This window comes from Podarcis vaucheri, assembly GCF_965113315.1.
Source record: "Podarcis vaucheri genome assembly, chromosome: 2".
NCBI classification, from domain to species: domain Eukaryota; kingdom Metazoa; phylum Chordata; class Lepidosauria; order Squamata; family Lacertidae; genus Podarcis; species Podarcis vaucheri.
Genome location: NC_138760.1, coordinates 66,710,337 through 66,736,407, shown reverse-complemented (window position 1 = coordinate 66,736,407; position 26,071 = coordinate 66,710,337). Strand labels below are relative to the sequence as shown.

The 26,071-nt window shown below is 44.0% G+C and overlaps 1 protein-coding gene across 1 annotated transcript in view; it reads left to right on the top strand.

Moving 5' to 3' along the window:
- Nucleotides 1-26,071, top strand: part of MGAT4B (alpha-1,3-mannosyl-glycoprotein 4-beta-N-acetylglucosaminyltransferase B) — a 78,586-nt gene that overhangs the window by 38,863 nt on the left and 13,652 nt on the right. The window contains exons 2-10 of the mRNA XM_082211792.1: nt 6,240-6,419; nt 7,776-7,916; nt 9,408-9,541; nt 12,509-12,555; nt 15,995-16,108; nt 17,097-17,172; nt 18,134-18,248; nt 20,266-20,396; nt 24,857-24,964. Coding sequence (XP_082067918.1) covers nt 6,240-6,419; nt 7,776-7,916; nt 9,408-9,541; nt 12,509-12,555; nt 15,995-16,108; nt 17,097-17,172; nt 18,134-18,248; nt 20,266-20,396; nt 24,857-24,964 — 1,046 coding nt within the window. The remainder of the gene's footprint in view (nt 1-6,239; nt 6,420-7,775; nt 7,917-9,407; nt 9,542-12,508; nt 12,556-15,994; nt 16,109-17,096; nt 17,173-18,133; nt 18,249-20,265; nt 20,397-24,856; nt 24,965-26,071) is intronic.

Here is a 26,071-nt window from a genome sequence, read left to right as displayed (position 1 = left end):
TGTTTCCTAGGAAACATGCTTCCTGCCCCATATATTTGGTTAGTATTGTCATCTTACCTTGTCATCTTACCTTAAACAAACAAAATATATCTAACCAAATATATCTTACCATATATTTGGTTAGTATTGTCATCCTACCTTGTCATCTTACCTTAAACAAACAAAAGCTAAATATTTGTATGTATTTAATACAATGTATTTTGTATGTATTTATCTAAACAGACAGGCATCAATATGGTGAGTGTGTGGTTAAATGTGGGAGACTGTCTTTCATGCATCTATCACTGCTATGAGTGGTATATGTAGCAAACAACTGAACCCCAAATGATTCAGTCTTGATCTCTTAATGTGTCTCTATAGTCTGCTTCCTCATGTGTACAGCATGAGGTGTTGGTACTTCTTTCATCTCCCAACCTGGAGATGCCAGATATTGAATTTGGGACCCTTCCACTGATCTATGGCCCTTCACCAAAGTACTTGCATGCTTTTAATATCCTCATAGGGAGAGACCTAAGGAAGGCTAAGGATTGCTCCACATTTCAAAATCAGATTAGGGGAAACTAAGAGTTTCCCCTCTGCAGGGAAGTGGGACCAATTCGGATGGTCCGCCCCCGCCACTTAATGGATCCAAATGGTTTCCAGAGAGTGGTAGGGGATGCTTTATCCCATGTTGATGGCCTTTCAGCTGATTCCCTGGTGGCCCGCTGGAATGCGGAGTTAACCAGGGCTATCAACTGTCTGGCTCCGAAGCGCCCTCTCCGATTGCATGGAGCCCGGACAGCCCCGCGGTTTTCTTCGGAGCTGAGGGCGATGAAACAATTGCTGAGACGGCTAGAGCGTCGGTGGCAGAAAACTCACTCCGAATCTGACCGGACACAGGTTAGAGCTCAACGTCGAGCCTACCAAGTGGCGATAGCGACGGCGAAGAGGACTTTCTTCACCGCCTCTATTGCATCTGCAGAAAATAGTAGCAGGAGACTCTTTCAGGTGGTCCGCAACTTAACGGAACCACCTTTACCACCGGGGCCTTGTAAAGACCCCAAGATCTCCTGCAACGATTTTGCAAAGTTTTTTGCAGATAAAATCACTCATATTCGGAAGGAGCTAGACACCACTGTGGGAGCAGGGCTGGGGCGGGAGAGTGCTAGAGCCCTGTCTGGTCAAGTTGCATGGAATCAATTTCAATCCGTTACCCCCGAGGATGTGGACAGGCTGCTTGGACGCGTGAAACCAACCACCTGTCTCCTTGATCCTTGCCCATCCTGGCTAATAAAAGCAAGCCGGGAAGGGCTGGGCGATGGGCTCTGCGGGGTGGTGAATGCTTCCCTCTGTGAGGGAACATTCCCAGATCCGCTGAAAGAGGCGGTCATTAAACCGCTTCTTAAAAAACCATATTTAGACCCGGCCAGTATGGCCAACTATCGCCCAGTCTCAAATCTTCCATTTTTGGGCAAGGTGATTGAGCGTGTGGTTGCTGAACAACTCCAGGCACGCCTGGAGGATGCGGACCATTTGGATCTCTTCCAATCAGGGTTCAGGCCTCATCATGGGACTGAAACTGCCTTGGTCGCACTGGTTGATGATCTCCGGCGAGCTAGGGACAAAGGTGAGAGTTGTTTCCTGGTTCTGCTGGATCTCTCAGCGGCCTTTGATACAATCAACCATAACATCCTTCTGGACCGTCTAGAGGGGTTGGGAGCTGGGGGCACTGTTATACAGTGGTTTCGCTCCTTCCTCCTGGGCCGTGTTCAGAAAGTGGTGGTGGGGGATGAGTGTTCAGACCCTTGGGCCCTCACTTGTAGGGTGCCTCAGGGTTCCGTCCTCTCCCCCATGCTTTTTAACATCTATATGAAGCCGCTGGGAGAGATCATCAGGGGGTTTGGACTGGGTGCCCATCAATATGCAGATGATACCCAGCTCTACCTTTCTTTCACATCAGAACCAGTGAAGGCGGTGAAGGTCCTGTGTGAGTGCCTGGAGGCGGTTGGAGGATGGATGGCGGCTAATGGATTGAAGTTGAATCCTGACAAGACAGAAGTACTGTTTTTGGGGGACAGGGGGCGGGCTGGTGTGGAGGACTCCCTGGTCCTGAATAGGGTAACTGTGCCCCTGAAGGACCAGGTGCGTAGCCTGGGAGTCATTTTGGACTCACAGCTGTCCATGGAGGCCCAGGTCAATTCTGTATCCAGGGCAGCTGTCTACCAACTCCACCTGGTACGCAGGCTGAGACCCTACCTGCCTGCGGACTGTCTCGCCAGAGTGGTGCATGCTCTAGTTATCTCCCGCTTGGACTACTGCAATGCGCTCTACATGGGGCTACCTTTGAAGGTGACTCGGAAACTACAGCTAATCCAGAATGCGGCAGCTAGACTGGTGACTGGGGGCGGCCACCGAGACCACATAACACCGGTCTTGAAAGACCTACATTGGCTCCCAGTACGTTTCCGAGCACAATTCAAAGTGCTGGTGTTGACCTTTAAAGCCCTAAACGGCTTCGGCCCAGTATACCTGAAGGAGCGTCTCCACCCCCATCGTTCTGCCCGGACACTGAGGTCCAGCGCCGAGGGCCTTCTGGCGGTTCCCTCATTGCGAGAAGCAAAGCTACAGGGAACCAGGCAGAGGGCCTTTTCGGTGGTGGCGCCCGCCCTGTGGAATGCCCTCCCATCGGATGTCAAGGTGATGGACAACTACCTGACATTCAGAAGACATCTTAAGGCGGCCCTATTCAGGGAAGCTTTTAATGTATGATATTTTAGTGTTTTTGGGTTTCTGTGGAAGCCGCCCAGAGTGGCTGGGGAAGCCCAGCCAGATGGGCGGGGTACAAATAATAAATTAATATTATTATTATTATTTCATAAGAAGGCCTACCTCTGACTTTTAGAATGATGATTTTAGCCATTTCTTTGTTTCTTTCTGACTTTTGTAGGTGGGGGAGACATTGTCTGAATCATATTTTTACAGCCTTTGTAAAACTGATTTTTACAGCCGTTGAGAACTGATTGCGTTTAATGAAAGGGCTGGTGCCGTGCTGTTTCATTATTTAACAGGTTTTATTTATGTATCTGGTTTTAATTCTATTAATGTTTAATTGTTTTTAATGATAGCTTTCTCTATGTTTTAAGCGATTCTTGATTTTATCTATAAGCGACCTTGAGTCCCATCAGGGAAAAAGGTGGGGTATGCATAAATATAATGATCATCATCATCATCTTTCACAACTAGGGGACTACTTATAAATTGCCTGTTCTGTCTTTACAGGCTAAAATTGTTTGGGGCTTGGGGAGAGACAGAGACAGGAAATTGGGAGCAAAGTAGCTCTGAGCCTTACAAATCAGAAGCATTAAAACGAGATACAGTTTCAAATTTGAAATTTCCAGCTAATGAAAGGGAATCTCTCCGATGTTGCCTCATCTTTGCAGGTTAATGAGCAGTGCCACTCTCTGATGAAACAGGCAGATCATTAATGACCAATAATCAGTGACATTTCTCTTCCTACTGTACCTGTGATGGGGGAATTGGCTTCTTTTTAAACTACTGAATAGAGAATTCTATTCATCTTCCAGGTTTTATGTAAAATATTTTTGAAGCAAAAGTTAAGTTGCACCTTGCTTTCCTTAACTGCACTGGGCTGATCCAGAATTATAACATGGGTATGTTTAGACAATGCTTAAAGGCTGGACTTGCCACAATTTTTCCTCCCTTACTCTGAGCTGAGCACATCCTCTGGGATGGGACAGGAGAGCCATCAATAACATAAGCATTCAAGGAACCATTTCTTGTTGCACTCTGTTGAATCCTACTTGTGTGTCTAGGTGTAGGTTCCTGCCCCCTACTTTGTGTTCTGGGTCTCTGCATCATATTGTGTCTTTGGCCTTTCTTTTGGTAGTCGGCTTGAAAGTACTCTGGTTCTCTGAACAGGTTGAATCCATGTTCATTCTTACAACTAGTGTGGAGTTCAGTTTCACATCTTGCTCCTGGAAAGGCCTGTTCTCTTAAGCCTTGCCTGTGACACTTCTGAACAGTTGTTATCTGTTGCAGCTTGTGGGGTCCAAAGGAAGAAAGGGCTTGGCTTTACAGAGAGATTGTTGGATCATGTAAAGGCTGCCCTTTAGACAGCGCAAGAATGGTGCTTTAAGAGATTTTCTGCAGAATATAAAATGCCATTTGATGGTTCTGTAGCTGTACTGTTGCACTCAGGTAACAAATACCTTGGAAATATGACTCTGTTGGTGAGTTTGTGAGTTGGCAATGGGCAAGCCAAGCATACATCTGCCCTGAAAAATCACAACCTTTGCTACAGCTTTATTTCTGCCCAAGTGCCTTCTTGTGCTCCATCAGTGTAAATTCTCTGGAGGAGCAATATCTCTGATTTCTGTGCCAGCAGGATCTGAGCAGGGTCATCTTGCAGTCTTCACTCATCGCTGATTTTAAGACAGGGAGGGAGGGACTGAGCCAGAAGCCTTTGGTAGATAAAAGTCAGGGCTGGGGGAGCAGCTGCTTGTCCATCACTGCCTTCTGGGTATGTCCTGCTGAAAATAATATGAATTTGACTTTGCCTGCAGTGTACTTCTAGCTAATCAGAAGCATGGTTTACATATAGGACACTCAGGGAATTGCCTAACAGCCTGCTAATTAAATACTCGCTCCATCCATTGATTTTGTTTTCCCAAGAGCTGCCTTGTGCCATCTGTCTAAGGGGGCAGTCTGAGGTCCTGTATCCTTCCCTTAATTATTCATGCAGGTCTGTTCGGAAGCAGCTGGCAGTTCGGATGCAGCTGGAGAAAGGTGCCTTGCAGATCTGACTTTTGAGCCTCTCCTGACCTGGCCATGAGGTGATGGTGGCAAGAATCCTGGTTCTGTAGTCTTCATGCATTTTTTTTTTCATTACAGAGCCTTTGGCCTGGAATTTTAATTTAGCCCTTTTATTACTTTTCCATTCTCTTTAAATTGGTCGCTGCTGGAATTCCAGTTTGTACACAATGCATCAGTAGTGTGGGAAACAATTCAGAGAGGGTTTTTTTTCCCATGTTTTGTGTATGTGTGGAGAGGCTATTTTTGTGTCTTTCTGGTGGCTGGTCTCGGGAACACTGGTTGCTATAGTAATATTAATAATAACATCACTTAGCATTGTGAAATACCCATTTGAATGTTTGAGATGAGGTTAAATTTAAGATTGGTTTATCATTCCTGGTTTCAAATATAGTCCTGAGGCGTGCACACACACACCCCCACACAAAAAAAAAACCCCTTTGGTTTTTCAAAGTGACGTTTCCTGTAATTGCTGGGTCTGAAAGGGCAAGCTAGAACAGTATTTCCATGACACAGTAGGTTCTCCCTGTTTCCTTAAATGGCATGTTTTAAAATGGTGTTCACTTCCTCAGGATAGTTAAAACATGAACTTAACACCTGGGAAATTAGGAATATCAAATTAGTTAGCATTGGTTATTTTCTGAAATGTTTTTTGAAGTCTTATTCAAAATGCCAGGATGTGCTTGGCAGGGCACAGATCCACTAATGTAACCTTACTCCAAGTTCAGTGGATTAGCCCACACATGAAAACTCATAAGCAAACAAAACTCAGAAGACGGGGAGGAGGATATAGATCTCTGTGGTATTTATCCACTTACTTGGAGTGGTAAAAAATGACATGCTCATCCTGTTGTTTTCACTTGCAAATCCTCAGTGGACATGCCAGTAGGCTAACCTCCCCCTCCCACCTTACAATGTGTGTGTATGAGCCAATTTCTGACATACTACTTCAAACAAATTACTCCCTTAGCTGTTCTACATATATGATCACAGTGAAGCAGACGAAACTAGTCACTGCTTCCCTCTGTTTTCCTTAGTAGGTATTCTAACAAAACGGGCAATTCTATGTATTGCATAGCTAGCTTCCAGCTCAAGGTGACTTTCGAAGGAATCCAGTTTATATATAAACCATTTAACAGTGACTTTGCTCTCGGCTACTTCTAAATTTATCTGTACTCCTGCCCAAAGGCATTAACCATGAATGCAGGTGCGAATGTTTAGAGGTGTGTAGGACCCAAATGAGCATATTGAACTGAGTAATATACTTCTAGTTGAATCAAAAGTGTGCCCCCCCTTCCAAACCAGTAAGAGGAGGAGGGTCCCCCTCTTCCCTGCCTCCCCCTCTCCACATGGAACCAATTTGTCTGCACTACAGAAATCCTTCCTTTTTCAGCAAAATAATAATAATCAGCATTTTCTCTTTTGTGCAGGTGATGTTGTGGATATCTATCAGCGAGAGTTCCTGGCGTTAAGAGACCGCTTGCATGCTGCAGAACAGGAGAGCCTCAAGCGATCGAAGGAGCTGAACCTAGTCCTGGATGAGATAAAGCGAGCCATCTCTGAGAAGCAGGCCCTGAGGGATATAAACCGGACGTGGAGCAGCTTATCTGGTAAATCTGGCTTTAACAAGGATGAGCTCATGATACACTGAAGCTGCAGAGAAGAAGCTTCTCCACAGAAGTGTGTGCATTCACACAGATCATCAGATAGATAGGCATGCCTTTCCACAGGGAGCAGGTCATTTGGATGTTTTGTTGAGCATATAAAGACTGAAAATAATATTGGTAGGTCGGGTGTGAGTGGCATTAAGACATTTCCCTTCACCTATATCACATCCTCACTGTGTATGTGATGTGAATATGATGAAAAAAAGGTTGGAAATCCAGTGAAAACATAGTCATCTTCAACTTGCCAGTTACTGTCACATGGTATGTGAAATCTCTGTGAAAGTTATACTTCTATGCGCTTAAACTTTGGCAACCGAGTTACTTGTCTCCGCCTGCTTATGAGTCTGGTCCCTTATGAATTGCCGCAAATATCATTCCTCGCACCCACTTGCACAGTTGTGTTTTCAAATGGCCAGACTGCCTGCTTCTTTCTTTTGCAATTATCCTAGCTTCCCATAGGCCAAGGATGGGGAATCTGAGACTCTCCAAGTATGTTGAATTACAGTTCCCACCTTCCCTGACCATTGGCTGTGGTACCTGGAGGAGAAGCCTGACAACATCTGGAGAGCCAAAGGTTCATCATTCCTGCTTTGGGCAGCCTTGTAAATGTTGCTTCCTTCTGCAGTGAAAGTCCATTCTTTCCTTCATAGGCTACACTGGTAGCAGAGGCAGCCTGCAGAAGATGGCCTTCAGTGCTCCCTAGTGGTGATTGAATAAGCACTTCAGAGGGGCAGAATGTGGATTCCCCCCCCCCCTTTTCATTATTTATAAAAAATCATGAATTTAATCAAGATGGATGTATAGTATAAATACCATTTTTAAAATAAAAGTTTCAATACAGTTGCTTTTAAACAACACTTTACTACCCTGAACAAAGTGATTTTTTAATGACTTGTTGGAACTTCTGATCGCTAGTGTGTTCAGTCTCCACAAATAGCACAGATTTAGTACATAGTAATGGGGCAAAATTAGGTCCTTGAGATTTGGTAAAAGCACAATAATACCAGGTGCAAATTTAGGCCTTTTTGCCAAGGGTTTGTTTTAAGTTTTATTCTTCTCTCAAATGACTTGGGTGTGTGCTTATCTGTCTTGAGCCTTAAATAATTCCTGCTAAACTTAATGGGATTATAGGGTACAAGTGAAAAAGATTGGACTGATTAACCCAAGTTAAGTGATCATCTCAGCTGGCCAGATGGTGCTATGAAGTGGGCATGCCCTCAAGCTTAACAGTCTCCCTCCTTCCTCATTATAACATTGGGGGGAAATGTCAGAACGTTCGTCTTTTCTTTTCTCAAACAGATGAAACAAAACTGAAACTCTGGAATATCACTAACAAGAATGTGTTGCATCTCCCCACCATCTTCCATCATTTGCCTCATTTGCTGTCCAAGGAGAACAGCCTGCAGCCGGCTGTGCATGTTGGACAGGGACGCACCGGAGGTAAGTGGATGCCGTGGGTTTCTTGTTGCTCTTTAGGCCACTTCCCTTCCAACTCTTCCCCCATGCCTACCCTGTCCCAGACCTAACGGAATTATCAAATGACAAGCTAAGGATGCATAAGATTTATATGTTACGGCTGCTGCCATAACTTCCTGTGGTGGCCATTTTTGAGAAGCCAGCCGGTTGTGTGGCCAGCTTCTGATACAGTTGAGATGGTGCTTCCATGGAAAATAGCTTCCCTATGCCTGCCAAGGGCATGTATGGACATGAACTTCCCGTTCTTCTCTTTCTGTTTCTGTGCACAAGGCAGCAGAGACAGAAGGAAGCTCCTGGAAATGGTCTGGCAGGCAGTTTGCTTTGCTAGAGTCTCTCCTTTCAGTTATGTGAACTGTTCCTTCTGCACTTATCTCATTATACACCACTTTGTGGCACAGATGGGCAAGATGACCTGCCCAGGCTGAGCACGAGTGCTGTGTACCTTCCATTCAGAAACTGTCTCAGGGGTATATTGCCTGTGCTATATTATTTTAAGAGACAATGCTTTACTGCATAAAGGAGGGATCCCCACACTGCACCTTCAGGTACCCCTGCTGGTGTCTGCAAAGCCCCTTCAATTTTCAAAATGTTTTTAATTTAGTTGTTTTATTTTAGGATGAGGTTATTTGATCAGGAGTTACCTTTCTTTTGGAAGGAGGGGAATGCCTGCCTTTATGTTGTTGTTGTTTTGACGTTTATGTATGTGCATCGCCAGGTTTTCTTCTATGAAATGGGTATTTTATGGTACCCACAACAGTTTCTTAGATTTGCAAGTGTGCCCACTGGCCTAAAAAGATTGTGGGGTCCCTGGTATAGAGTGTCTTTGGGGGATCTGGCTAAGCCTTTGTTAGAACAAACCCAATCCTCCAGAAGGTAAAGTACTTAAGTTAAATCTCTACTTTTGATCCCCCCCCCCAAGTCTTGTTCTAGCAATGTAGGGCAGATTCTGCTTCCTCAGTCAAAAGCAATATGGTGTACGAGGACTCTCTGCCAGCTTACAATCCCAGGACAGCCATGGTGGCCACTGCTACACATCCATCTACATTTCGTTTGAGGGTATTAGTTCATTCTCCAGCAGAAGCAGCCACTGGGTGGTGCAGAACTGCTTTGCTAGCTTTCTGGAATGTGGGTCACTGTTGCTTACCAGGAGTGGGAGGGACAAGGTGGCTGGGAGGTTGGTTTGGTGCAAACATAGTGGCAGGATTGCCATATTTGGCCCACTGGTGCATTTGCACTATGCCCATCTTCCTGCTGTCTTGCCCTTGACCTGCCATGAAGCTCTTGATGTCCTTCTTGACAAGCCACCTTCATTATCCAGAATATATGTAGAACTTTGCCAAAAACAAGTAGAAAAGGAAATTGTGCTCCTTTGAGATGTGAAGTATGATGTGAGAAACTGTGTTGTTTTTTTTAGCAAGCTAACTTTAACTATATTTTTGTTCTGCTCATTTACAGTATCGATAGTGATGGGGATCCCTAGTGTCAAGCGGGAGGTGCATTCCTATCTTACAGATACCCTAAACTCTCTGATCTCAGAGCTCAACCAGCAGGAAAAGGAAGACTCTGTCATTGTTGTCATGATTGCGGAGGTAAAGTTATCACCTCACCTCCGAATCCAGCTTTGATAACTCCGTATCCCTTTATTGTCCATCTGACAGGGACTTGATGCTGATCCAGGAGCCTGCATGTAGTCATGAAACAGCAGGATGTCTCTCTCCACATGGCTGCGGGCCAACTTCTCCTTTGGCACAGGGAGATAAGTCTAACCTCAGGCTGCTGTCCGACAAGGATCATCGGGCACATCCCGCCAATGGGGCCCAGCGGGCTGTTTCCAGTGTGAAACAATGCTTGGATGCACTCAGCTGTAGAGGGTCAATATGTTAGCAGAAGGCTGCATGGCTGTTGCCAAAAAGGCACTTGTGTATGTCCCTTTAATTTAAATTGCACTCGGCTTGTTGACCTTTGCTCCAGGAGAATGCTAGGCAGCTGTTCTAAAAAAGGGGCCTGGTACAAAACTGCCTTCAGGGTGTTCTTTCAGGATCCTGGGCATTTGCTGCCACCCCCTGCTAGAGATCCCAAAAAGAACCCTAACTGAAAAAAATGCCTATGCATTTTGCTGTACTAAATGCCTCACATCATAACCAGCTTCTGGATTTGAGAGTTAGGATGACCTTTGCACATTAATCCGCTGTGGCCACTTTTTGTCTCAGGGTTTGTGTGTGTGTGTTTTTTTCATGTTGCAGTCCCATTGGGATTATTTGTCTCAAGCTTGAAACAAATTAGTTTTTCTTGCTTTCCAGAAATCCTTTCTGCAAAAATAGCCTTCAGTAGCAAATTATTTCGAAGAGAACAGCAGCCCTTAATGACCCCTTTACTGATTCCTTTTTTCAGCATTTATTGATGGTATTTTTGTATGTGGAATTCCTTCCCACTTTGCAATTAAGCAGAAGAAAATGGCTGCACTTGAGGAGCAAATGGCTTCTTATTCTAAAACGGGAGATACTTTGCTTAGCAGAAAGGAGAACTCAGGGCTGCTTCACATCAGGCCCAGTACAGAATATACTCCAGCAAATGGCGAAGCTCTGGAGCCCAGGAGGAGGCACTGCTGATGTTGTTGCCACCATACCTTATGTGGCTCAGCTATGTGGCAACAGGAACAGTGCAGGGGCAAATACAGTGGTGCCCCGCAAGACGAATGCCTCGCAAGACGAAAAACTCGCTAGACGAAAGGGTTTTCCGTTTCTGCGTTGCTTCACTAGACGAATTTCCCTATGGGCTTGCTTCGCAAGACGAAAACCTCTTGCGCTTTTTTTAAAAAGCCGCTTGAAGAGGCGCAGTTGCGACGGACCGTGCTTCACAAGATGAAAAACATTGCAAGACGAAAAGACTCGTGGAACGAATTCTTTTCGTCTTGCGAGGCACCACTGTACACTAAATGGCGTGCCAGATCTGTGCAGCATGCTTTAACTCACTGACTGCTGCAGACATGGGCAGGCAGTCTACCCTCAAGCTACTAAGTTGTCCATGGTGGGGGAAGGGCAGCCACCAGTAGGGGACCACTGAGACCATCTTGCCCAAATTTCCCCCCGAGACTGGAAGTTGGGCCTGCTTCACATATTTTTCCCCCTTTACACTTCATCTGTAGTGTATCAAGGGCTGTCTGAGTCTCTCCTGCATTTCATGCATGCACTGGAAAGCCTCTGTGTGCCTTTGTTTCTTGTTTTGGATAAGATACTCATGCTGTCCTTTTCTTACTGCCTGGATACATGTTGTTTTTTGTTTTTTTACAAATTATTCAATGGAAAAAATGGCATGTCAAGTAATTTTAAGGAGCTTGATTGGCATGCTTTGCCTGCAGACAAGACATTTTAATGTCTCCGTCTTAGCTTTTAGCCAGTGTGTGTGCATCTTGTGAGAATTTTAAGGAGATAGTGAACTTGAAATAGCTTGGATTTCAGGTTGCCCAGAGTGGAACTCCACTAACTGCTCCCTTGGGCATAAGAGGGGGGTGCAATTTTTGCTGACTTCCCCATGCCTCTGCAGCCCCCTTTTTCTCCCCCAGTTCTTCTGTGGACAGTTAGAGAACCCTTTGGAAAAGCATGGAAAGTGGTACTAGGGGCTGCCAGGGGGAGGTTAAACTGTGAACATCACCTCTTCTCTCTCCCCGCCCCCGTTTTCTGCAGGAGGCTCTGCTAAAACCAAGTCACTTCCACAAATGAAAGAAGAATATCATTATATATGTCTTTTGAATGTGTGAGGAAATTTGAAGATCTGTTGCTCACCAAGAGACTACGGTCACATCCACACCCTACACTCACAGAGCTAACATTCCCAGCATTCTTGACAATCTAGGATTATTTTTTTGGGGGGGGGACCTATGGCTACTAAAGTGGTGTTGGGGTGCTTTAAGGCACAACTGAAATGGAACAGGCAGACTTCCTCTAAACTGGGTGTCTGATGAGGAAGTGCCTTACAGAGCAAGGCAAGGTGGCATTTCCTGAAGGCACATGTGTACTTCCCATTTTCTGGTGCCAAGTTCTGAGGCAGTTATTGGAGCAGATGCGTGCTGCATCCATTTACGAAGAACATAAAGCACCTTGTCTTCATTTTGCTGTCTGTTTTCTTAGATCAGAAACCACTCCTTGTTTGGGAAACTGAGAGCATCCTTAGATTCTTCCCTCCTCCCCTCCAAATGCACTTTTATTGTTCCCTTAACATTGTTTCCAAGATGGTTCTGATTTTGGGCATAAAATCCTGACCTTTCATTCATTCATTATGTTGTTTTGTTGCCAGATCTCACTTTTCAAATTGCCTTATCTTGCTATTAGGAGTCCGCTGAGAATGTAAACGCATACTGCATCTTCTGAAGTAGGAAATTTAAAAATAAAGTGTATCTGGCAGCCCTTGGCAAGACTAGCAGCGCTTGGCAACAGGACAAGCGTGTTGGCATAAGTAGGGCTAGTAAGCATGATCTCTGAGGTGCAGAATATGCATATTGACAACTTCTTAAATCTGCCTGTTCTTATTGACTTGTGCTCTTCAATTTTCCTTTGCAGACAGATCCACAGTATACAACAGGAGTGGCAGAAAATATCAAAAGCCTGTAAGCAGCATTCTTTCATTCTTTACTACTATTGCATTCTTCTTAGGAAAAATACCAATTTTTACCTTTAATTAAAAAATGAGAACAAAAGTATTTTTGGGGGTTTTTTTGCATGTTATGTTTTCTTCCTGAGGAAGGTTTGTCTTTCTTTTTTTACTAAGCCTATGCATTGAGTTTGCATGCTGATTAACCTTTAATTTCCCCTCCCCTGTTAAAACAAGTTGTGAGTCTGCATCAGTCATGCCATCCATTTATTTCCCCTTTGTTTCTTAGATTATCAGGAGAGTCATTATTTTGGAACAGCAGCATGTGCTATGCTGCCTTTGGCCAGTATTTACGTTACTTGTGGGCTCCATGTCAGTTAACTGCTGCCTTAAGAGTTACAGTGGTCCTGGGCAGACAGTTCTTGTTATCTTCATTCTACAGCCTGTTCACAGCAGAAGCGGCTGCTTGCCAGCAACACAGACCTCAAACCAAAATAAGGCTTAGTTCCAACATCAATATCCCTGCCATGATGTCCTTTGCTTCATTAGGGTTATATTCTGTCTCCCTGCTGCTCCTACCAGGTCTGCATCTGATTTCTTCAGAGCTCTGTGTCAACCTAATAGTTAATTTCCATCTCAAAGCATTATGTGGGTTTCTTTTTGCAGTGTCAGGGTTCTCTCATCAATAAGTTGCTCAGGGCGTTTTCTGGGGGTATTAAGGAATTGGATGGGAGGCTCTGGTGGGTTTGTTTTTTAAAAATGATTAGTGAGCTTGTAGAAGACACTGGGCAGGAATTAGTAGCATCAGTGCTCAGAGGACAGAAGATTTAGAAGATAATGGTAATGGAAGAGTCCCTGACTTCATTACCGCTTCTGCATTCTGCATGTTGCCTATTAATAAGATCAAGACCTGGAAAAAAGGATGTGACCTACTAACTAAAGTTTTGCTCCATGAGCTGTACAGGTGATGAGAGAAGGTTCTTGTAATAGCTAAGGTGGGAGTCATTGTGTTTCCAGTGCTGATGAAGAGTCTGTGGCTTATGTGGAGTCTGGCAAACTCCTTTTGGCTGTGGACCAGACCACACAATTATCAAGTCATTATAGGGCTGATTGTGTAATGGACCCCGATGAAATGGATGGACATTGTCTTGGAAAGCAGTTCTCTATCAGATGCCTCAAATGTTTCCCTTTTATCAGTTTAGCAATTTGATTTCCGAACACACATGCATGCACGCACGCACATGCTGCATCCACACAAATGGCTTGTTTTAGCTCCCTTAAACTGAACAGGAAGAATCATGGGCTGCATCAATAGGATCTGGGCTACATCAATAGGAGTATAGCATCTAGATCAAGGGAAGTAATAGTGCCACTGTATTCTGCTCTGGTCAGACCTCACCTGGAGTACTGTGTCCAGTTCTGGGCACCACAGTTCAAGAAGGACACTGACAAACTGGAACGTGTCCAGAGGAGGGCAACCAAAATGGTCAAAGGCCTGGAAACGATGCCTTATGAGGAACGGCTAAGGGAGCTGGGCATGTTTAGCCTGGATAAGAGGAGGTTAAGGGGTGATATGATAGCCATGTTCAAATATATAAAAGGATGTCACATAGAGGAGGGAGAAAGGTTGTTTTCTGCTGCTCCAGAGAAGCGGACACGGAGCAATGGATCCAAACTACAAGAAAGAAGATTCCACCTAAACATTAGGAAGAACTTCCTGACAGTAAGAGCTGTTTGACAGTGGAAATTGCTGCCAAGTAGTGTGGTGGAGTCTCCTACTTTGGAGGTCTTTAAGCAGAGGCTTGACAAGCATATGTCAGGAGTGCTCTGGTGGTGTTTCCTGCTTGGCAGGGGGTTGGACTCGATGGCCCTTGTGGTCTATTCCAACTCTATGATTCTATGTGGGGAGGGGAAACACAGTGGTGGCAAATGCCATCTTTAGTTTAGATGGCTTAGAGGAAAAGCAATTGCTCCTGTATCAAGAGAACAGCTTTCCCAATTAGAAGCCACTGTTCAAATATTGCAGAAAGATGATTAATTGAAAGGAACACAAAGTTGTCAACAGGAAATAGCCACACACCCACCCCACACCCCACAATGAGGCAGTGCGTAGACAGAAAGGCTACTTTTTTATTCCTTAATCCCACTGCTGGTTCCTGTCGCCTTGCAATCACTTGATTAAGAAAAAGACTTACTACAGGGCACATGCTGAGACTGATTATCTACAGGCAAACACTGTCAAAACATGTATTATTTAAGGGCTGTCAAAAACACAGATGCTTTTTGGAATTTGAATGTGTACTGGTATATTGATGTAACCCTATGAAAAGACATTTAAACAAAGTGAAAAGCGAACGAGTCATTAATTGACCCTTGGAATAGTAGTAGTAGTAGAAGTAATAATAATAATAATAATAATAATAATAATAATAATAATGCAGTAGCTCTGCCATGACAGGAAAAACATCAAAGTATTTGACTTTTCTAAAGAACAGAGAGACAAAATGCAGTGATGTAATCTTTGTAACAGAATATTGTATGTTGCTTTGGCCTCCCTGGGGAAATGACTAACAAATTTAATAATTAAATATTGACTTAATGAAGATTCATATAACACAGATAACATATATAACACAGATAACATCAGAAATAAAATGAATTGGGAACCTGTCTAGTCTAAACTGCCTTGGGCTCCTTTGGGAGAAAGGAAAGGACACACATTTAAGAAATTATTTATTTTATTTACATCCTATTTACATCCTGCCCTTCCTCCTGAAGGAGCCCAGCCAGCAGACACAGTAATAATAACACATTAGAAATAAAAACTAAATGCAGTTTTAAAACGTTCTAAAAACAGTTACAAACACTCTCAGCCAGGTCCTACTCCAACACTCTGCATCATACAGACACACATGGCTCGTGGTCAGGGGTGAGGGCAGTTGGGAGTCCCAACAACATCAAGAGGGCTACAGGCCCCACATCCATGAACTAGGGGGAGGAGCTAGTACCCAGTTGCCTTTTGTAACAATCAGGACATTTAGCATGTAATACGTAAAAAATCACAATAAACAAACAAGCAGGCAGACAAGCCCTCATACTGAGCAGCATTCAAAAGTAATGTTCATGTAAGAATGGGGCACAAGTGTGGTAGGAAAATCTAACTTCACCTTCCACAAGCTGCTGTGAGGTATTTGAGAAATCCAAGGCAGGGGGAGAGCTTTTCAAAATGGCAACAATTCCCCCTGCTGCTGTTTCTTCTGTTTTAAAATAGGACCTGAAAGCACAGTAGCTCCTGTGGAGGTTTTCTTCCCCAGAGCTTTTAATGTCGTCCTGCCCTGTGGTGTGCCATGATTTTCAGGCTATTAATCGCTAGTGTTGGGTTGCATTCTCCTCTTTGCAGAAAGTGACAGCTTCTTCCTTACCTTTTTGTTGTTGTTGTTGTTGTTCCTTCTCAGGTTCCCCAATGAAATACATTCTGGCCTTCTAGAAGTTATTTCCCCTTCTCCACACTTCTACCCAGACTTCTCTCGCCTCCGGGAATCCTTTGGCGACCCCAAGGAAAGGGTCAGGTAAGAGAGAGCCTGCTGACTGGATACCTGCTGGCACTCTGTGTTCCTCTGCCCCGCCCCCCACCACCATGGCTTTGTAAGAGGAGAAACAGGCATTTAAAGGGAGAAAGTAGAGGTTGTTGGCTGTTGAATGGCCTGTATTTCCTTTCCAAAATGTATTTGCCTGAGCAAGCTGCTCAAATTGTGAACAGCGCTGTTTCTCTTTTCTTGTGACTCCAACGGAATGTGTGCCTTAGAGCTAGTGCCATTATTCACACAAGTGCTAATCATGTGACAGCTCTTTTAATTTAACATAAGCAGCCCCCACAGCAAAGGGTGGGGGGGACACAACCCTTTGCTCCCACTGCAGTTCTGATCCAGATGTTGGCCCCTCCCATGGCAATTTGCATCAGAAAGGAAACTCCCACTGGCACCCGCAGGGGAAAAAATTCTTAATGCAAATAGCAGCCAGAAGGGGGCTGGATAGAAAGCTGCCTTATGCAGAGTCAAGACTGCTGTTGGTCTATATTGCTTACACTGAGCGGCAGCAGCTCTCTGGGAATTCAGACCAAGGACATTCCAAGCCCTGCCTGGCTCCAGGGATTTCACCTGGAGCTTTTTGCATGTAAAACAGGTGCTCTGTCAATGAGCTATGGCCCTTCCCCACGAAAGTAAGGACTGTGGCAGGGACAAAGGGTTAAATCTCTTACTCCCCCCCCCCATGCTGCAGTTACAATCTGGACTTTTAGATTTTTAAAACTACACGTTGCTAATCCCATGAATAACAACAGATGTCGTTTGGTCCTAAAATCACCTAGAGTCCAAGCTAGAATGATAGCTATGTACTCAGAATAGATCTGGAACTCATTATGGTCTCAGAATGAGAGTGTACCAGATTCTGAATTCCCTGCTGAACTTGTGTTTTTCTCCATTGAAAGCACCTGCTGCCTGCCAGCAATGGAACAACTTTCTGCCTTGTGTGCCATTATAGCCTTTCTCTATTTTATAGGTGGAGGACTAAACAGAACCTAGATTATTGCTTTCTAATGATGTATGCACAGTCCAAAGGCATCTATTATGTCCAGGTAAGTTAAACATTGGCTAAAGTATAGATTCTCTTGCTCCCAGCAAGGAACATTTTGTCTGGGTCCTTGATCAAAACTCAAAAGTATGTGTGGGAAGCCTGTGTTTTAGAAGGGGGGAGGAGGGTACATACAATAGACCATGTTGCTCATTATTTTGATCTGGCTGTTATGTGTTTCATTAAAACTGTTACTTTTAACTCTGTCTCTTTCTTGGGTAAGACCTTGGTGTTCTAATAGCAGTTGGCCAAATGAATTTTGCTAAGATTTAGATGGGGAAATAATCACTTTAACCTTCACAAGGTTTGAGGGAGAGCCATAGTTAAGGGGCAAAGCATTTGCTTTGAATGCAGAAGGTCCTAGATTCAGTTCCTGGCAGGGACAGGCTCCTGGCTGCCGGTCTGTGTTGACAGCATTGAGCCAGAAGGATCAATGGTCTGACTCGGTATAAGATAGCTTCATATGTTCCTATATTCTGAGTTAGCTGGAGTAGTAGAATGGGACGTTTGGGGGGGGTGGTTGTTGTTGTTTTTTAAGCATTTCAGCTTTGACATTATGTGGTCTTGACTTGGTAGCCTAACTGTGGAATCAACATATTGCTGCTGGTACCTTATTATGTAACATGACTTTTGACAGCAGGGTCTATTTCTAATGTTTGCCTGCTTCCAATGGCTAGAAAAACAATATCCGTGTTTGATTATGGGAATAGGCCTTTTCTTGTATAATGCTGGCATGCCTGGAGCTAATTGACCATTACTGATTGAGTATTATTCATTATTTTAGTTCGTTTAACAAAAACAGGAAACTGCTGGAAGGTTTTGTCTTCCTTATTAAAACCCTGTCCCTGGGGAGATCTTTCTTCCTCCCATTTTTGCTTGTTGGACATGTTGTAGGGTAGAGTTTTTCTTCAGCAGAGTGCATGATCTGTCACGAGTACTGGCATCTCCCACTGTTTGTTTCGTAGCTGGAAGATGATATTGTAGCCAAGCCAAACTATCTCAGCACAATGAAGAACTTTGCTCTGCAGCAGCCATCAGAGGAATGGATGATCCTGGAGTTCTCGCAGCTTGGGTTTATTGGTAAGGCTCCCTTCAACATAGCACCAGCAGCACCTTCAGGTGCATTTTGCTTAGAGGAGAAACCTCTCCCAGCGGCATCTGCTTCAGTGCTGTGCCTAACTCTGCCTGCAGGAGAAAGGAAAGCACCAGCCATGTTCTCAGTTGTGCTTCTTTTGGCACAAATGGAACACAAAAGTTGTGACAGTTGCACTCTGGCTTCCTCCAAACTCAACGCAGAACACAAAGAACATACAGCAAAGCCAGCCATCTCTAGTTTCACTTTGCTTTTTTGTGTGACACAAATGTTTTATTGATGTGGCTTGTTAAACAGGCCAAGCGTCTTAAGAGGCTCTAGTTACTAGCTGGGAGGAGCAGCTGGTTCGTGTGCATGCTTGTCTTGTGGAAGTGGAAAGAGAGAGGTGTTAAGCAGCCCTGTACAGCACTGTTCCCCAACCTTGGGCCTCCAGCTGTTTTTGGACTACAATTCCCATCATCCTTGACCCTGGTCTTGCTAGCGAGGGATGATGGGAGTTGTAGTCCAAAAACAGCTGGAGGCCCAAGGTTGGGGAACACTGCTGTACAGGGAAGTTTTTAATGTTTGATGTCTTACTGTGTTTTAATTTGTTGAAAGCCACCCAGAGTGGCTGGGGCAACCAAGTCAGATGGGCGGCATATAAATTTATTACTACCACTACTATGATGTTAAAACAGCAGAGATCCTTCACTGATTACAGGTTGGGGGAAAACCAGTCTTTCATACCACTCCTATTTGGGCGGCAACAATATTGGAAGGGATATGGGGGCACTGAATGCAACTGAATCAGGAACTGGAGAGGTGGCCTTGAATGAAGCCTAACAGGAAAGGTTGCTTCAAACCTCCATTCCATTTAAGGAGCAGAGCAGAAATGGCTCATGGACCAATAAAAAATAATAAATAAATAAATAAATTAAATAAATAAATAGCTAGCATTAGTAGTCTAGCTTTCCTTCAATAAGCTCAAGGTGGCTTATATAGTTGTCTTTCCCATTTTTTTCCTCACAACAACTCTGTGAAGTTGGTTGGACTGTGAGAGTAAGTGGCCCAAGGTCACTTGGCTTCATGGCTGAGTAGGTATTTGAAACCCAGGTTCTACTTCAACACTCCAGCTGGTATGCTACACTGGTTCTCTACAATTTAATCAAGGTTGGGTTAAGAAGTTTCCTCCTCATTCATTCGTTTGCAGTGTTTCTGTACCGCTTTCCAATATCACCTGGGCCAGGGAGAGGGCTTGTCACTCTACTGATGCAGCAAGTGAGAAGGCCCTGCTCTGAGTGGGTGCTTATCTTGAAACAACAAATGGTACCCCAAGCAGGATCTCATTGGCAGGCCATTAAAGCATAAGGTGTGTGTTCGTTAGGTTCATTTGTAAGGAAAAATAAATGTTTCCAAAAGTTGTAGAAGACAGACCTGCTGCACTCTTCAAATGCAGGGATGGCTGGCTGACTGACCTCTGGCCCTACAGATGTTGCTGAGCTACATCTCCAGCCCCAGGCAGTGAGCGTGGCCAGTCATCAGGGATAATGGATGTCATAGTTCAGCAACATCTGCAGGGCCACTAGTTAGCCACCACTGCTTCGATACTACATTTCTCCCTAGAATAGCACATATTGATTTTAGGCTGTGCCGGAGCAAATACAGTCCACTCTTATAAAGCCCTCACTGATATGAGGCATTAACTTTATTTACAGTGTCTGACCTCCTGTAAGGGAGCAAAATGTACTTCTGGCCCGCAGACCACTGTTTGGAGAATAGACTGGCCCCTGAAAACATAGAAGTTGGCCTAAAGTCTTGGTCAAGAGTTGTCTGTAAGAGCATGGCCATATGTAAGGAGTTAGCAGTGTGCCAGTATTAGATTCTGCTAATTGGCTCAGCGTCAGCAGGCTGAATGCCTTTTTAAAAAGAAGTTCGCATCTGTAGAGAATACTCCAGGGCAAGGAAAGGGTTGTTTCTCTGATCCAACATGCATTTCTAATTTTTCTCTCTTGTCCACACTTCCAGGGAAGATGTTCAAGTCTTTGGATCTCAGTCTTATTGTGGAATTCATACTCATGTTCTATAAGGACAAGCCCATAGACTGGCTCCTGGATCATATCCTCTGGGTAAAAGTCTGCAACCCAGAGAAAGATGCAGTAAGTTAACCCCAAATTAGTTGAAATTGTCTCCTTCTAACTTATGCAGATGTGCCTTTTAACGAAATGATACTGAAATTATGCAGGGATTCTGCAGTGGGTCTTTTTAAGGTATATTGAGTCTCTTTTAAATTAAAAACTGAATTCTGTAAAGGATGGAATCACTTGTGGAGATGTTAAGGAATTCTGGGTGTTGGCTGGAGGGGATACAATTTGTGGTTCCTAAAAGCTATTACAAGCCACAGAACTCCTCCCTCTGGCATGCTGTTAGATGCTGCCCCAAACAAGAGAGTTCCTGGCACTGGAGAGAGATAGGTTGGTTTGCATTGCTTTGATGCAAAATGCTCTCCAATAAAAACACATCAAATAGTTGGGTGATGAAGTAATTCTTGCAACTGGATGCAAGGCAGTCAGAAGATAATCATTTGTGATATCATACTTAATGTTTGCTTATTCTTAAGAGACAACATTTAGTACCCACAGTAAGACTCGGCTACCGCCTATCTCCTTGCCTGGTTCCAGTCTACCTTTAGCACCCACACGTAGCCTTTTCTGGAACACACAAAGCTTTTTCACTCACCCCATAGCACTTAACGCTCAGGGAAGACCAGCAGTTGCCACAGAAAGAAATATCTACTTTCCAAAAGAGACACTTTGCTTCCGCTGCAGCTGAGGCTGACTAATACCTGGTTTGCTGGGTGGACAGTGATTTTCTCTGGGCTGGGATTTGCCTTGTGGTTTGCTCTGTGTCAATATAATGAGGTGTTGCTGGTGTTTATCTTGTTTTCAAGGCCTTGAACTAGAACATGGTTTCAATGTCACTGCGCATCCACCTTCGCTTGCCTTCCCCTTCCAAATTCCCCCCTCCCGCCCCCTGGCATGCTTTCCAGGGGATCCTGAGAGCATCTAAATCATTGTCTATTTTAAAATGTAACCTAGTTCCAGCATAGATTTCTGGCTCCCACTCCTGCTGCTTGCCTGATTAACTCTGCACAACAGTCTTTTAAACCAGACTTGCTCTTGTAAATCCTGCTGTGTAGAATCAAATTGGTAACTTGTAGGATTTGTCTCCTTGATTGAAAGTTTGCCTGACCTGAGGTTTAGTGGTGAAATGCTTTGCCTGATCTGAATATCTCTTCCTTTTGTCTGAAAACCAACTTTATAGTTCACCCACTGTAGCTGCTTTCATTAGCTGCATCGGTAACAACAATAAGAAGGCACAAGGCAGAGACTGGAACCGCTCTTGACTGCTGTGTCCCACTTAACATCAGGCGGGAAGGAGCCCTTTGCTAGCTGCATTCAGGAATTCTTTCATGAGTGGAGCCAGGTTTTTAATTTTCTAAAGTAATGAGAGCTGGATTAGGGGATTATCTTGGAGCAGGGCTTCAGGGAATATGTCTGCAATACCAAGTGTTGCAGGTAGTACAAATGGTTTTGCAAAGCAACCTGTGTCTGTGAGAGAGGGCTGCCTCAAGGGGCCCCTTCTTACACATATTAGGTAGACAGCTATATTGGCAGTGGAACCACAGGTGACTGCCTTTCCTAAAATGTGCAAGTCCTTGGTCTTAAAAAGACCTACCCAGTGGGATTTGTGAGTTCTATTGTTATTGTTTTCTGTTATATTTGTTTAATAATTTCCTAGCTAAAGATTAATTTAGCACCTCACATTAATAAGAATGTACATCCAGACCACCACTTCTTGGGACCAGCCATAAAGTATGTCACACCTCAAGAAACGAGGTGGGAATGCAAATGTGTGGCAGACAGATTTTTTGTAGGGGACAAAAATGGGGCAGGAGTAGGTGATGCCTTAAAAAATGGTCAGAGAGTGACATGGTGGTTTGGGCAGATTTCATTTTGCTTTGTCTTTTGCTGCTCTAGTCCTCCTAATGTTTGCATGTTTTCCTTCACATAAAATTGCAGGCTAAGATTTTAAATATGTTTTCCTTAATAAATGCTGGCATCAGGCAATCATACCTTTTATACACCCGTTTGCCATTTGCCTCATGAAAGGGAGGCAGGGCAAGGCAGTGGGGAATGACCTTGGGAAAAGATAACAAAATAGTATTCTTAAGTAGGCAGCTTTAGCTTATTCTAAGAGAAATTAGCAAGTGAAATGAACAAGGTGAATTGGCGCAAGGGTTCAGCGGTATATACCTACAGACTTTTAAAAGAGAAAAAAGCCTCTAGTGATGGAGGAGGAAGGGTTGATAATGAGTAGACGAGAAACAGCTTCAGACTTGCATCTGGACAAGTTTTGTACTTTAGGAAGGTGGTGGTAGAAGTGAAAGTGGTATTAGGTGCAGATTATACCTCCTTTTCACAGTACTATAAGTAAAAGAATAGTCTGCGCATGTGCCAATGTCAAAAGCTTATTTGTTCAGAGCTCAGTTTCTCCTTCATGCCTATGTGTCTCTATTTTTCATAAGTCTCCTACGTGCAGCATATTTTCATTCACAAATGTATTCTCAAACTTTCCCAGGTGACAGAGTTGGGCAGAGGATTTTTTTGTTTTTAAGAAAAAGTGACGCAGATTTGCTTGGTACCACTCTAGAGTTGATCAAAATTTTCTCTTTTACAAACTGGTGGTAGAAACAGAAGGTGGCTCAGTTTCCTCTTAACTGTGTAGAGACAAAATGAGACGGTTGCAATGAACATCAGCAAAATAGTATTTTATGAACAAAGAATACAAACATATGAAGTTGGGAGGAAGGCCCATGATTTATCCCGACAGCTAGTTAATTAATTTAACAGTAATGACACATTCATGAGACTACACCAACCAGAAGGTCATAGCGTCCTGCTGCCCAAGGCTGCCTCTTTCCCGCCTCCTTCCCATTCCCTGACTCTAGCAGGTTGCTAGAGATCAACAATACATTGCTACTCAGGCTCCATATAAACAGCCAAGCATGTATCAACAAAATGAAGGGCAAACATGCGTGCACAAGTTTATATGTTTATACTAATCATTATGTTCCTAGTGAGATCCTAACCCATCCACTTCCCTTAGAGTTGAGTCTAGCAACCTGGCTCAGTTGAAATCCAGTTAAAGAACACATTCCTGAGCTGTACTTCATTCTGACTCACTAGTGGTGACACCAGAATTGAGCTGGACAGCTGATCTCAATCCATATCCATCATCTTTTAAACATTTTTAAGAAGTTGCAATACCAGTCAAGGGAAGATAGTGGTCCACTTGGAACTAGACCTTCATACCAACTTTGATGTAGATGAAAGCATACCTGTTTTAAGTGTGGCAGAAACATTTTACATACACATTTGCTGCATTCTGAGGTATTTGTTTTCAGGGTAGTAAATATGTATTCAAAATACTTTCACAACACTTAGGCTGTGTACACACTATACCTTTAGAGCATGTTCAAAGCACATTCTATCTCTCAAAGAATTCTGGGCATGGTCGTTTGTAATTCTGTGTAGGGTAAACTACAGGGCCAAGAATTATTTGAGGGATAGAATGTGTTTTAATGCGCTTTAAATGTAATAGGAAGGATTCAAATTACAGTCATACCTCGGAAGTCAAACAGAATCCGTTCAACTTCCAAAACATTCAGAAACTAAATTGCGGCTTCTGATTGGCTGCAGGAAGCTCCTGCAGCCATTTGAAAGCACAGAAACCCTGCCGGACATTCGGCTTCCAAAAATAGTTTGCAAACCAGAACAATCACTTCCGGGTTTGTGGTGTTCAGGAGCCAAAATATTTGAGAACTAAGCTGTTCGAAAACCAAGATGCGACTGTAGTGCAGTGGCAGTTTTTTAGTCAGTGCAAGCATTTCAGTTTGCCCCATGGAACAATACTCTCTCTCTCCCTCTGCTCCACTCTTCTGGGGTTGTCTCAACACTCCCCAGAGCCCATTTCTGGAGGTTTACAGGAGAGAAGCCCTGTTGTGCTAGCAGGAACACTAGTGCTGGCTTCTTCTAGTGCAGGGGCAGGGGCCAGCAACCTTTTTCAGCCGTGGGCCAGTCCACCGTCCCTCAGGACCACATGGTGGGCCGGACTATATTTTTTGGGGGGAAAGGAATGAATTCCTATGCCCCACAAATAACCCAGAGATGCATTTTAAATAAAAGGACACATTCTACTCGTGTAAAAACACTCTGGTTCCCGGACCATCCGCAGGCGGGATTTAGAAGGCGATTGGGCCGGATCTGGCCCCCAGGGCTTAGGTTGCCTACCCCTGCTCAAGTGGGACTCATTAGCTGAATCCCACCCATTGTGTGTACACAGCCTTAGGGTGAGGAAGGAAATAGCACCTTAAGTGTGGCTTGGACATGCCTTCTTTGAAGCCACTTCTTTCACACTTACAGTTAAAAAGTCACTAATGGCAAACTTGACTGAAAGTGGTTAACCAACCTATTTCCTACTTTGTGCTTCCTCCTAAGCAGGAAGCACAAATCTTGATTTTTATATATATTATTATTATTATTTATTATTATTTTAGAAACATTGTGACAGACAGAAGGCAAACCTGAGGATACGCTTCAAGCCCTCACTCTTCCAGCACGTAGGAACCCACTCCTCCCTCGCTGGTAAAATACAGAAGCTGAAAGTGAGTATGTGACGTCATAGCACTGGGAAACTGCATCCCTATGCGTTGGGCAAATTTATATTGTAAAATGTGATAAGTTTTCAAATATGTGTAGCAGTTTAGGCAGGGAAAGCAGGTGCTTTCAAATGCAGGTGCCTTCCCTAGGGAAGAGAGGTCAGTTGTGCTTCTTCTGCAGAGAAGGAGTGGATGCTTCACTGACAGAGTATGAAAGAAATTGTTAATGGCTTGGAAGCAAAGGCGAGGCATCGGGGTCAGGAGCCAAGGGAACTGGAGCATGGCAGGTATCAACTCTGATTAATAGCTGCTAGCCAGCGTTCAGCAGCTATGTGTTGCAGCAGCTTTAAAAGCCTCATATCAGCAGTGTTCTTTGGAAAGTGAGTCTGGGCAGAGGACAGGAATGCCATGCACACATTCAAGAGTTGTACTAGTTTCAGTGAGCTCTACCAAAACTACAATCTAAAGATCTAGTTCTAGGATTCTTAAGTTTCTTTCTTTCTTTCTTTCTTTCTTTCTTTTCCACCCTTTCCCAAGAAGAGGACTCAGGAGAGAGGGGTATTGCCAGAGGCATCACAGAAATAGGGAGTTTTGAGGATAGATTTGGAGACAGAGTGAGAAGGGCAATGTTGCATGTGTTCTTGGAAGGGGGTTCCAGGCATGTGGGGCAACGTGCGAGAAAGGGCAGACAGAAGTTGGGATAGGGTGGGAGGGAGGGAGTTTGAAGAGCAACAGTTATGCAAACTAATATTTGCTTATTTGTCTGTTTCTCTTTGCTTTATGTATACCCCTTAAAGATTTATTTATTTTTGATTAAGAGGATTATATATTTTTTCTAAACAAAAATAATAATAAACAGTCTTAGTCAGGGATATATTGACATACAAGCGTGGAAAGGAAAGGGGAGCCAAGGCCATGGCGTGCTTTTGAAGATAAGAGTGAGGGGTTTGTGCTGGATCCCAGGGTGGACAGGAGGCCAGTGCTGATATTTAAAGAGAGGCATCACATTGTCTGAGAGACTGGAGTGATGAGAGAGGTGAATGATAGAAATGAGGGGCCTGAGCAGTGACAACAGAAGCCCAGCAAGGAAAAGATACAAAGGCAGGAGATGAC